At 54.9% G+C, this 12525-nt stretch overlaps 1 protein-coding gene across 1 annotated transcript; it reads right to left on the minus strand.

Annotated features, from left to right (window-relative positions):
- Positions 1-1779: 1779 nt before the first annotated feature.
- Positions 1780-12497, minus strand: PDAP1 (PDGFA associated protein 1). Its single transcript, XM_032328480.1, has 6 exons — positions 12361-12497; positions 9334-9425; positions 7908-8015; positions 6006-6127; positions 3573-3724; positions 1780-2494 (listed from the first exon to the last, which is right to left on the minus strand). The coding sequence occupies exons 1-6, from the start codon at positions 12371-12373 to the stop codon at positions 2436-2438; spliced, it is 546 nt and encodes a 181-aa protein (XP_032184371.1). The 5' UTR covers positions 12374-12497; the 3' UTR covers positions 1780-2435.
- Positions 12498-12525: the final 28 nt, after the last annotated feature.

Below are 12525 nucleotides of genomic sequence, written 5' to 3' on the forward strand. Positions count from 1 at the left end.
ACACGGAAAATCCTAATACACCAGAGTCACTGTTTCCCCACTGTGAGAAGGCTTTGGGGTGCCCAGGGGGCTCAGGTAAGCATCTTTGATTTTCGACTCAGGTCATGATCTCAAGGTCGTGAGATCGAGCCCTGTGTCAGGCTGTGTGTGGAGCCTGCTTGCGATTCTCTCTCTCCCCCTGTGCCCCTGTTCCCATGCGCATTCTCTCTCTCAAATCTCTGGGGGGAGAAAAAAAGAGCGGCCTTGTTACCCCTTTCTTTCTTTTTTTTTTTTTTTAATTTATTTGTTTGACAGATAGAGATCACAGGTAGGCAGAGAGAGAGAGAGGAGGAAACACGCTCCCCGCTGAGCAGAGAGCCTGATGTGGGGCTCGATCCCAGGACCCTGGGACCATGACCTGAGCCGAAGGCAGAGGCTTTAACCCACTGAGCCACCCAGGCGCCCCTTGTTACCCCTTTCTAAGAGAAAACTGAATACCAGAGAAAGAAGTTACCTCCTCAGAGCCTCGTGGGCAGGATGCAGCAGAGCCAGGATCCAAACTCAGGTCTGACTTCCAGGCCCCACTGGAGGGACACCTGCTGAGAGATACTCGACGTGGGTCCGGTCGCTAGCTGAGCGGGAAAGGACATGCTTCACGCCAGAAGTCTTGCTGACACCTCACTCGGGTACACCGGTGAGATCTGTATGACCACTCAGAGGCTGGCTTCTGGTTGCAGCAGGGACGTCCTGCCTTCCAGTCTCACACCAAGGTCCAGCCAGACAAGGACAAGTCCTGGGCACACAGGGAGCCCTGCTGGCCCTGCCACTCCTGCAAACTCTTGGCTGCCAGCACGCTGGAGGCCACCTCCTTACCACCCTGTGCGGCTCCAGTTCGGCCGGCCGGCAGCCCCCAGAGCCAACAACAGGGTACTCTGTCCATGAGCTTCCAGACAGCCATCACCTTCTTGTTTGTCTTCTCTGAGAACCACCATTTTCACGGCACCGACCTGGAACAGCTGCCGCACGACCTCCAGGGCAGGGCAGTTTGCCCTCCTGGGCAAACTCAGGGTCAGTCCCACTCCTTAGGTCTGGGGTCAGGGATTTTCTGCAGATGCTGGCAGCTGTGGAACCCCTTCAGGGGCTCCTGGGGCTGCCAAGCTCCAGCATGGTCAAGGCCAGGGGACATGGCAGGAGTCCTTAGAAGTCAGGGGCCCAATTCCATCTCTGCCACTAAATCTTTCTGACCTCAGGCCAGACCCCTTCTTGGCACCGGGTGCTGACCTCTCAGGACCGTACACAAAGGATGCTGGTGTTCACAAGGTGGAGTGCCCCTGAGGAAGGGGTGTGGGAGAAGGGGCAGCCACAGTGGCCAAGTCTGCAGGCGGCTCACATGATGGTGCTAAGCCCGACTCCCTGCCGCCATCCCCTCCGTCCAGGGTAGTAAGGATGGCATGAGGTCATGCCTGGCAATCACGCTTCCTCCCAGCACTGAAATCCTGAGACTGTGAACACCAGGACACCTGGAGGGCAAGGCAGGAAGGCGTGGTGCTACTGTAGTAGACTGTGGACTGGGCCCTGGCCACTCTGGCTTAGGGTCCACCACACTTGGGTTAAAGGGCGGGAGGGACTAACTCTGTACCCCAAGGTGTCTCCCAGCTCAGATGCCCAGGGACCAGGCCCCACACGCAGCTGGGTGGTACCCAGTCCTCGTGGGGCCGACCTGCCCGAAAGCAACACTATGCCCTGCCGGGTGAAAAGGGCCCAGACACAAGGGCCCAAAAATGCATCACAGAACAAATATTACGATAATGTCAAGTTTTAATCTGCCAAATATACAAGTTGGACTTGTGGAGTATGTTTTGCCTGGGTGCTGCACAGTAAACAGAGATTTCTTGAAATGATCAATGGGGAGGGTTAAGAATGGGCCCTAGCACTGGCCAGAAGGGTGGGGATGGGGTGGGGAAGGGCAGAGGGGACTTGCTGGGGACGAACCATGACCCTCAGGGACCCAAGGGCATGGGCTCCCAGACGACAGCCCCTCTGAGGGAGCACCCAGGCAACTCAGACCGGGGCTGGTTGTTGCAAACTTGTCGGCGGCTGCCCCCACACAATCAGCCCCTACCGTGCAACCTACAGGACAAATGGAAGCTCTTCTCACCCCACCTCCCAGGCACCCCCAACAAGAGTTCTGAATTCTAAAAACAGCAAAAACATTCGAATGGTTACATATGAAATGCTGTCCCGCATCTTTCTGTCTCAGAGAGCAGCCGCCCCCTCCCCCCAGCCCTCCCCACCATTCCCCCAAACGATTTCTGTGCCAAGATGAAGAGGAGGCCCCAGGCTGCGGGGGCTCCTTGCTGTGAGGGGCTGCGGCGGCGCCAGGACGGGGCAGGCGAGACTCGGCAGAGGGCCTGGCGGTGCGGCCGGATCCCTGATGCCTCCTCCCGCAGGCCGTGCTACTTATTCAGGGACAGCGACTGCATCCGTTTTCCCGACAAAGTCGCATCATCCTTTGCTGAGGGCAGGAAGGGAAGCGCAGGTGTTAAGGCGAAACCACGTGGGATCCAAACACGCCCCCCACACCCCGGGAGCACAGCACCAGGGGGCTCGAAGACCACAGAAAACACTCTGGCCAGTGGGCTCAGCCGGCAGAGGAGGAACAGCCTCAGGCAGCAGAGGGTTCCTGCAGGAGCCACTGCGCCCTGGTGTCCAGACGTTCCCCTCACGTCCGGGTGGCTGCCCCGACACAGGCCCACCACACGACCTGCTGGGCAAAAAGGACTCTAACCCCACCCCAAGCAGAACCCCGCAATTGCACCCTCTCCGTGTGGGGGCTGCAGCCTCAGCAACAACATGCTGAGGCCTTTCCAGCTTGGGGACTGTAAGGCCAGAGCTACCAGTGGAGAGCTGGGACAGCAGGCCATCGCCAGTGTGGGGACAACCCTGCGGCAGCCGGCTTCCCCCTTCCGGACCTCGGTTTCCTTGTGATTTGGTGAGGGGCTGGATAGCAGATCCCTAAGGGCTCTTGTGGTCCCACACGTACAAAGGGTAGGTAAGACCAGGAGAAGGGAAGTCATGAGTCAAACGCTCCTATAAACCAGACCAACTCCCCACAGCTCCCGCCACCAACCTCTGACCCCACAGGAGGGAGAGCATGCGGGAAGAGGGACAACTGGGTCAGATTTCATCCAGGTCTGCACGGTAAGATCCAGCCCACCCTGGCCTACCCTCTCAAGCCCCTCAGGTGGACAGCGGTTACCCGAGGCAGCTCTCCGCACTCAACAAGGTACCAGATAACTTGGCGGGACGGTCCCACTTTCATAAGGTCTGCCCTAGCTGCATCCCCAAGGCTTCCACAGCTGCTGTGCTCCCTGTCTGAATCCTGGCTGCTGCCGGACCCTCCCAGCACCCTAGGACGTGGGGGGCAGGAACACCCACTTCCGCTGGCAGCGAAAAAGGCACGTGCATGTACTCGCAGGCTGGGTCTCTACTCAACAACACATCCCCATCCCGTCCCACAACGAGGACAATGAAGTGCAGGGATGGTGGCTTGCTCGGAACTGGTCAGGCAGCCACGCGAGCTCCGGACTTACCTTTCCTCTCTTCTTCTTTCTTTCTGGCGGCCTCTTCCCGCTGTTTCCGGATGATCGCCAGCCGGGCCAGGTCAGCTTTGGCTTGCTCTGTCTTCCCAGCTAAATGCATCTTCATGTAACGTTCTTTTGCTTTCTGCTTCTCGATTTCTTCTCTGTGTGGATAAAATGGTGTCAGACGGGACATCTTCCCCACCACTATCAGCTGAGCTGAATGTGGGAGCCAGAAGAGAAGCCAAGTCCTCAGGCCCGGGGCCCAAGTGAAGGCAGGCACCCTGGCTCCGTGTGCCCCCTCCATGATGGACATTCACCAAACAAGCAGAGGCAGAGGGCTGGACCTCTGACGGACAGACTTGAGGGGCTGGAGGAAGTTCGAGTGGTGCAGCAGCTTTCCCAGACAGACAGCAGAGGATGGTGTGAGCTCGGCAGAGAGGAAACAATGCCCATGTTGGGGGGAAGGGAGGTGCTGACTAGGATCTGGTGTCCACAGTGAGAAAGGTGGACCAAACACCGAGTGAACAGTGTGTCCAAAGATGAGCAAGAGAAGGCAGGCACTGGAAATCACATTCTGAGGGCAGAGAAGGGAGTGGACCAAGGAGCCACAGATGGGAACCACGCCCACCCAATCACAGGTCAACAGAACACAGCAAGGTCTCAATCAGGGCAGCCCAGATGTGTAAGAGGCTGCCCTCTGGAGTGTGAGCCCCCACTAAGGAGGGTGTGGGAATGAGAGCTAGACTGCCACAGGACAAAGGTGTCAGTCACCAACCCACCAGGCAGAGAGAGAGGTGATGGTCATTAGCTTCCCTCTGAGGATCGTCCTCCGAGGCCCGAGATTCTGAACCGGAGTGGGCACACTTTTCACTGCGCTATTGGATGGTCCCACTAATGCCAGGTTCCTGGAAAAGCCAAATACTAGAGGAGGGGGCCGGGAAGTCCTGCCTAGCAGGAGCCCGAGGGAGGGACTTGGCCTCCCAGGGGCCCTCACAGCACACTGCACTGGCTAATAAGAAACAAAGCCTGGGACCTGGCCCGACAGGAGAGAAGGCCAGCCACCAGAAGTCAGATAAGCAGATGTCTTGCCCAGGAGACTCTGGAAAAACACATGCTACAGAGATGAGACTTGAATATCTCTTAGCTCAGCAGGTCCTACCCTGGGAGGTAGGTGCAGAACCAGGAGCCTCTAAGCCAAGCAGTAGAAAGCCAACCTGGCGGGGGGCGGGGGGTGAGCAGTATGTCCAGGAGGCATCTGGGATGATGAGCAAGGCTATCCAAAGCTCTGCAAAGCCCCCTCAGTGAAGGCTGAGTGCCAGGAAGGAAGTTGGCCTTCATGGCTTTCACTCTACAACCTCAAAAAGCAGGGGTAACAAAAGCACCCCCTTTTTACTGGTGAGAGGGAACCTACTGGAAGGCTGGAATCCTTAGCAGCTTCTAATCACACCCTAAGCCCATGAGCCTTCCCTGTGGGGTTTTCAAAGACCCCTCAGTCATCATGGAGTTAGCACAGGAAGACAGATTTAATCCTAGCAGCCCAGGAAGGAAAGAAAGATAGGAGAGCTTTCCCTAAAGGACTTCAATCTCTGGTAAGGCCTCTGATGTCAGCTGGTGCCCATCCAGAGTTAGGGCACTACTTGTCAAGGAACGGCAGTGTGCAGAGCACTCCAGCACTGGACCGAGACCCTCACACAACCCAAGAGGAAGCTGTCTGCAGCTCCATTTCCACCTGGGACTTAAGGAGCAACCAGCAGACCTCTCCGCCCTATGCTGTCTTCTACCTCACCCCGTGGCAGTGACACCACAGAATGTGGGCCAACAATGGTCAGATCAGGCTGGGGTAAGGGAAGTGTCCATGGAGTAGGGCGCTCTGGAGAAAGGGACCATAGCAGAGCCCTCCGTATTCCTGGGCATTACTTCAAGTGCAACATTCAAGTCTGAATCTGTTGTTCTGTTTTTTCCCTGCTGGGTTCCTAATGGTGAGAAAAAATTATTTTTGTGTTTTTGGAGAAGTTTCTTTTTTTTTTTTTAAAGATTTTATTTATTTATTTGTCAGAGAGAGAGAGGGAGAGAGAGCGAGCACAGGCAGACAGCAGAATGGCAGGCAGAGGGAGAAGCAGGCTCCCTGCCGAGCAAGGGGCCCGATGTGGGACTCGATCCCGGGACGCTGGGACCATGACCTGAGCCGAAGGCAGCTGCTTAACCAACTGAGCCACCCAGGCCTTCCCTTTGGAGAAGTTTCTATAGAGCCTTTAGAGAATGAGATGAAACAAATCTAAAGGCTGAAGTTGGAGCCCCGACCCAGCCACTGGAAACCTCAGAGCCCAGGAGGCAAGGGCAGGGGAACTGGGCCTCAAACACCCCCAAACCCCACCCCCCACCCCCAGCACACCAGCCCCTGGTCCAAGGGCCCAGGTCCCAAGGCCCAGCAGTAGAAATTACCGTTCTCTCCTTGAAAGCTCCTTGGGCCCATCCAGGTCCAGTTGTGTGACCTTTTTGGTTGTCTGTGCCACCCGGTTGGGGTTCTCGATGTCAATGAGCCCTTCCACGCCTTTGCGCTTTTGCTAAGACAGGACAAGAACGTGGCTGTTGGAGACGTCTGGTCTTGCAGAGCCCCTGAGGGCCACTCCCACAATCTCCCAACAGCTCCCCCAGACAGGGACAAGCTCCTACTCCAGCCCTGTCCCAACACGATGCTCAGCCTGAGCCTCCTAGCGGGAACAGCACTCAGCAGACTTGCCAGCAGCCTGGGAGGTACGAGGACAGCGAGTGCACAGGACCAGAGCCCGACCTGTGCGGGGTCCCAGCAACTGGGGATTACTCTCTCTGTTTCACAGGTTACAGAACAGAGACACAGGACTAACTTGCCTAACGCCAACCAGGGAGTAGACAGCAGATGAGCTGAGAGTCCAAGCCCAACTCACAAGCTCTCAGCACACAGCACTATGTCCCCACTGCAAGCCCAGCACCCGCCCCCCCCCCCACCACCCGCAGCCCCAAGCAGCTTTTCATGGAATCCCACGGTTGACGGCAACAAGCACGGCTGGATCCCTGATGCAGGCCGGGCCAAGGGCGTCAGGACCCTTTCCAGCTCGCTTTCCAGCTGCTAGCCCTCCCCGCTGACGGGACCTAAGTGACTTGAGAATGAGCCATGAGATCAAAACCTATGGGATCGAGGAACCTGCCCCTTCTACCTCCCCTGGAGGAAGTTCAGCCAAGAGCTCAAGTCCTCAATGTAGCAGGTTGGGTGCAAGTTTCAGGCCCTGTCAACCCACACTTTAAGTGACCAAGGAGACAGTTTCCAAACAGTAACCAATCCGACACAGAGCTCCAGACACCAATGTCCAATCCAGCTACCTGCAAACGCCTCCACTTGCTTTGTGACATCGTGAAGTGAACGTGCCTCACGCACCCCGCTCCTTCCGACCATCCTTAGGCCACAGCCGTATGCCTCCTTCCCTCGGCAAACCCCAATGAATCCAACTCTTAAAACACGGTGTGAATCTGCCTGCTTGTCTCCACTGCCACTGCCACCATCCCAACACCAGCCACAGTTTCTTGTCTGGAGACCTACTGCCATTTCCCTTATAACCTCAACACCCTATGATTTACTCTCTGCAGAGAAGACAAAACAACTTTTTTTTTTGGACAGAGAGAGAGATCACAAGGAAGCAGAGAGACAGGAAGGGGCAGTGGGGGAAGCAGGCTCCCTGCTGAGCAGAGAGCCAGATGCAGGGCTCGATTCCAGGACCCTGAGACCATGACCTGAGCTGCTGAGCCACCCATGCGACCCCCAAACCACCTTTTAAAAGCAAATCTAGTCATCTTTCCCTCCCACTTTAAGGCTCCACCAGCTGCCCCCCACCCACAACAGTGAAACCCAAACCCTTTCAAGCGCCACATGGGAGCTGCCCTTGCCAACCGCTCCTCGCTCCTCCCTAGCCACTCCTCTTCATATCCACGAAGGCACACCCCCAGCAGCCTCCTGCTGCTCCTGTTCCCACCCCAGGCCCTCTGAGCTTGCCAATCCAGCCGCCCTGACTGCTCTGCACGATAATTTTCACACGCCTGGCTCTAGCCTGTTTTTCAGATCTCAGTTTAAAAGCTGCATCCTCACCACACACCACTTTGCTACTACTACTACTTCTTGTTCACAATACCCGCCACTACTTAAAATTGTTGTCTGTTTATTTCCTTTTTGTCTGTAACTCCCTATTAGAACATAACCCCTTAAGAGCAAGGACTCTGTCCACATCTACAACTAGAAATGGTAATCAACAAGCACTTGATCAACGTCTGCTGACTGAGTGAGTCCAAGTCCCAGGCCCCCGCCAAACGCAGTACCTGGTAATCGTCTTCTTCATCTTCACTCTCATCTGAGTCTAGGGATTTCTTCTCCTTTTTGGGGTCACCTGCAGCCCCATCTCCACCTTCTTCTTGCTCCTCTTCTTCCTGTTTCAGAAATGGACAACCTGCAAAATCAAAAATGCACAAACCCCCTAGACTGTGACCCCTGCTCCCACCACCTCCAGACTGTGGACCCAGAAAAATTGAGCCCCCCAGAAGGCTGGGACCAAGTAGGACAAGGTCCTACTCTGCGACCCTGGCCCCTAGAAGGGGACCTGGGTCAGAGGCAGCCTATCTACTCGGCCCCACAGCCTGAAAGCCCTTCTCGGTGAGAAGTTCATCTCCCAGGGTCAGGAAGACTCAGCTGGGGGCTGGAAACCACAGTCCCGCTCAGCGCCCCTCCTCCTTCCCCAGCTGCCACGTGCAGCTGCCAAATGGTACTTGCTTTCCTGGGCAAGTCCTTCCCTGCTTTCCACTCCCACAGCCAGTGGCAGGCCAGCCACTCTGACCTGCCCATGCAGAAGCCTCGCTGCGCTGGCTTCCTAACACAACACCCAACATGCTGCTTCCTTCCACCTTTATTGCTTTCCCGCCAAAAATATGCCTAACAAAAACAGTAGGTCCTCCAGCCTTAGCACTGGCCCACACATTCTCCAAGGTCCTGCTTAGCTGCCAGCAACTCCGTCAAGCCCTCCTCCCCTCTCCCCCAGCCACATGCGGCCCCTCCCTTCTAGGGGCTCCCAGGCACTTCACAGCTGCGTCACTCATCATGCCTGACTGTGCTCTTTGTGGCCCTTATCCAGGCGGAGATCTAATGGTGTAGTCAGGGATGTGGACATCAACGATGATGAAAACATTCTATTTCCTGACAATAGACTGGAAAAAACACTGCAGGAACAGAGGAGAGTGAACTCCTAAGCTTGGACTAGAGGGGGAAGGGTGAAGACTGTCAGTGAGAGTCACAGAGGAGATGACGCTCAGCAAGGTCTGCAGAAACGAACAGTACTTTGCCTGCCGGGGGTGTAGGAAGATAGGGCATCATATCACGCTGGGTCTGGCAAGAGGTCTGGCATGGCTAGAGCAAACCAACAGGGACTGCTGGGAGCCTGAGCCGTGGATGGGCTGAGGCTGGCGGAAGGACAGCTCCCAGAAGGCCGGAACACAGGACTGAGAACAGAGACCCACTAAGGCAATCACTGCTATAAGAACGAAGTTCTAATGGATTCACTCCAGAAGATGGCTCTCCTTTTCACCGGCGGTTGTTCTGGGACACCCGCCTGCTGTCCATGCCCCACCTCCACCCTGAATCTCAGGTGCTGACTTCTCCCTGGGAATAGGTGGTCTTTGCCTGGCCTCTCGGGACGCCATAGAGGCATGGAACCACCGTGGGCCACTCCAATGGCCTGAACAGGCACGTACTCACCCTGGCCTTCTGCTTCTCAGCCTGGAGCTGTGCGTCGATCTCCTCGGGGCTTGTGTACTGCCTTGCCCGGCCTTTGTGGCCTCCCTTTCTCCCTGTACAATGATTGGCAGTTTAGGAAGGTGGGAGGGCATCGGCTTCCTGGAAGGCTGCGGGCCCCAGGGCGCTGTGTCCTGCTTGAGGTGCTCTCATCAGAGGCTGCAGAGACCTCCCCCACCCCCAACCCCTCACCAAGCATCACCCAAACCTACACTCTCCTACTTTCATACCTTCAAAAGAGGCAACATGTGACCACCCGAGGCCGCTCCAAACTGTGTGCTGCAGGTAGCTTCCTACAAATAAGACCTGGGGGGAGGCTATGGGGGAGGGCACACTGCACATAAAAACTGGCCAACTCTCTTGGACCCTTAGAATCCAAACACCGAAATGCAGGCAGAACATGTAACACTCACATCCCTGCTATGACTACAGGGGTTTTTACTTGCAAATGTTCTGTCACAGCCAGGTACTCATCTGATCCTCAGAATAAACCTATGAGGAGTGACAGCTGGTCCCATTCTACAGACAAGACACTTAAGATTCAAATCTCAGCTCTACCACTTGCTCGCTTTGGGCAGGTACTTAACCTCTTGAGTCTCCGTTTCTCCATGTGGGTCCTTATCTCCTAGAGTTGTCATGAGAACGAAACTGTTAACTTAGTAAATCTTCTGGAACAGCACCCAGCACTGGATAAGCACTACAGAAAGGTATGCTACGTTTGTTACTTTTCTAACAGAGGATTTTGGCAGGAGGAAAAAAAACAAAGCCACTGACCATATCAGTGATTCACTGTAAACATCACAGAATATAATAAAACTTAGGTGAACTCCAGGTTCACCTAAATGGTATGGTAGAAAGAAAAAACCCCAAACCTATGGGAAACTTTCTTTTGCTTAGAGCAGGACGCACAGCTGGGAAAGTTAAAAGTTGAAAATGAAGCCGACTACCTTCTAACAGTTAAAAATGTAACTGTAAATTAAAGCTCATCTGAGATTATCAGCTTTACAGTCGACCCTCTTGCATCAGGACAAGAGACTGACCCTGCTAAAGCCACCAGCCAGTTTTACAGCAGGATGGCACCTGCTCTGGTGGTCCTGAAGGATGTTGACGTGGTTGTGGCCTCATCCATCCCCTCTTCTAGAAGCTTCGGCCCAGCTGATTTCCAGTGTCTCACCAAGTGCAGAGAATTTGTAATTAGCCAGCCAGAGCTTCTCTGGACTCCAGAGACAGTAGCATAACTACCCACCTCCTACTTTCTAGACAGCAGCTGCAGAGCCATAATTGGGCAGCTAAAGACCACAACCACCCATTTTTAATGACTACCTGGGTTCCCAGGGGTGTCTCAGTCTATGCCCATGAAAAGTCCTATTGTGAAAGAGCAAGCTTGCCGTTAAAAAAACCCAACACCCTTTCTTGCCCTCTTAATATTCCAGGCAGTACTCACAACTCAAAACTGGCTACTGTAGGCTCTCATCCCACACACCTGGTTAGGGGAAACTGACCTTAGTCTGGCCTACCATAACTCTTATTAAAAGCTCTTCCTGCCTTTAAAAAAATGTTTCACGTTTACACAATGCCAACAAGAGTGCATTCTTTTCCCTCAGGGAATTTTATACTTGAAAATTTTAAAAGGCCTTTCCTTTGCTTTTCAAGCAAATCGACACAAGCAAGAAATGTACATCTTATCTGCCATGAAGCTTTTCACAAGCCAAAGATCAAGTCGCTTAACCAAGATATTCAGGATTTCCTAATTGTAATCTCCAACCTTGGCTCAAAGTGTCTATGAAACAGGATCCTTAGAACCAGAATTCTGGACCCCGAAGGGTTCATTCAGCACCCTCCTTTTGCAGAACACAGGAATGAGAAAAATGGAAGAGATGTGGCTCTTCCTACCACAGATGAAATCGGTAGGGAGGGGAGTTTAAATGGATTCAGCTCTGTAAACCCCAATATCTCTGCAAGTAAAAATCAGGAAGTCATTTAGGTTTGAAAAAACTCCAAGTAGATTTCCTGTGGGCAGAAGCATCTTAACCAACATGACACATGAGCTACTACTATTAACCGAACATCTGTTCTGTGCCAGGAGTTAGCCAGGCACTTGGAGTGCTCTATTTTTTTATGACCTCTAGATCTCCAGCTCCAAGAGAAGGGTTATGGGCCAGGTGCTTCAGATGAGAAAAACAGGCTGGAACTAAATGATTTCTTCCAGGCCATGAGGTTAGACAGTGACACAGCCAGACTTCAACTCAAAAACTTCTAGGGAGAAGAGAATGAAGGACCGGTCTACCCTGGATCCTCTATTTTCCTGGCCAAGAAACTGACAAAACCCTACAAATAATGCTCAATGGGCACTTAACGACCGCCCCGCGCTGTAATGCGCACTCCACGTGGATTACCTTGTTCAAGCCTCCCACCAGTACTATGAGGTAGGTACAATCGTAAGCTCGGTTTGCAAAATGAGAAAACCCGGACAGAGAGAGATGAAGCGACTGGCTCAAAAGCACACATGGAGCCACTACCGAATAGGGGCAGTCCAAACCAGCTCTGCCATGCTCGAGAACATCAAGTTAGTTCTCGTTAGTCAGGCCCGGCTCGCCCAGAGCTCGAGAGGGCCGACGTTTTACGCGCAAGGCAGACGGGCCCGGCACAGGCGCGGGACGCGGTGACTCAGTCCCCGGCGAGCCTTGAAGCGGGAGGAAACTCCAGATCCCCCAAGCCAAGAGAAGCGCGCCCCAGACCCGGCCTTCCGTGTCGCCGAGGACCCGGAGCCTCCGAGTCTCCCCAGACCCACGAAGGAGCAGCTCGTGGCCACTCCGGTCCTCAGTTTCTCCAACCGGACAACTGGGCGTCGAGGCCCAAACCTGGCCCTCAGCCGGCGCGGACGTTCTCCCTCTACGCCACTCTCCGAGACGCCCGCGGGCTGAATGAACAGCGGGAGCGGGACTCGGGCAGCCCCTCGAGGCCCGCGGGCCACGCGCGCTCGCCCCTCACCTCCTTTAGGCATCGCGGCTCCAGCAGCTGCGGCGGCGGCGGCGCCTCGAACTGACACCGGAACCGGAAACACCTCGGCCTCGACTTCTTCCGCCCGGCCCAGTTTTCTCGGCGCTTGGCCGCCGCCGCCGCCGCCGCCGCGAGGGCTGGGGACCTCAGGGATGC

Source organism: Mustela erminea, chromosome 20, assembly GCF_009829155.1.
Source record: "Mustela erminea isolate mMusErm1 chromosome 20, mMusErm1.Pri, whole genome shotgun sequence".
NCBI lineage: Eukaryota > Metazoa > Chordata > Mammalia > Carnivora > Mustelidae > Mustela > Mustela erminea.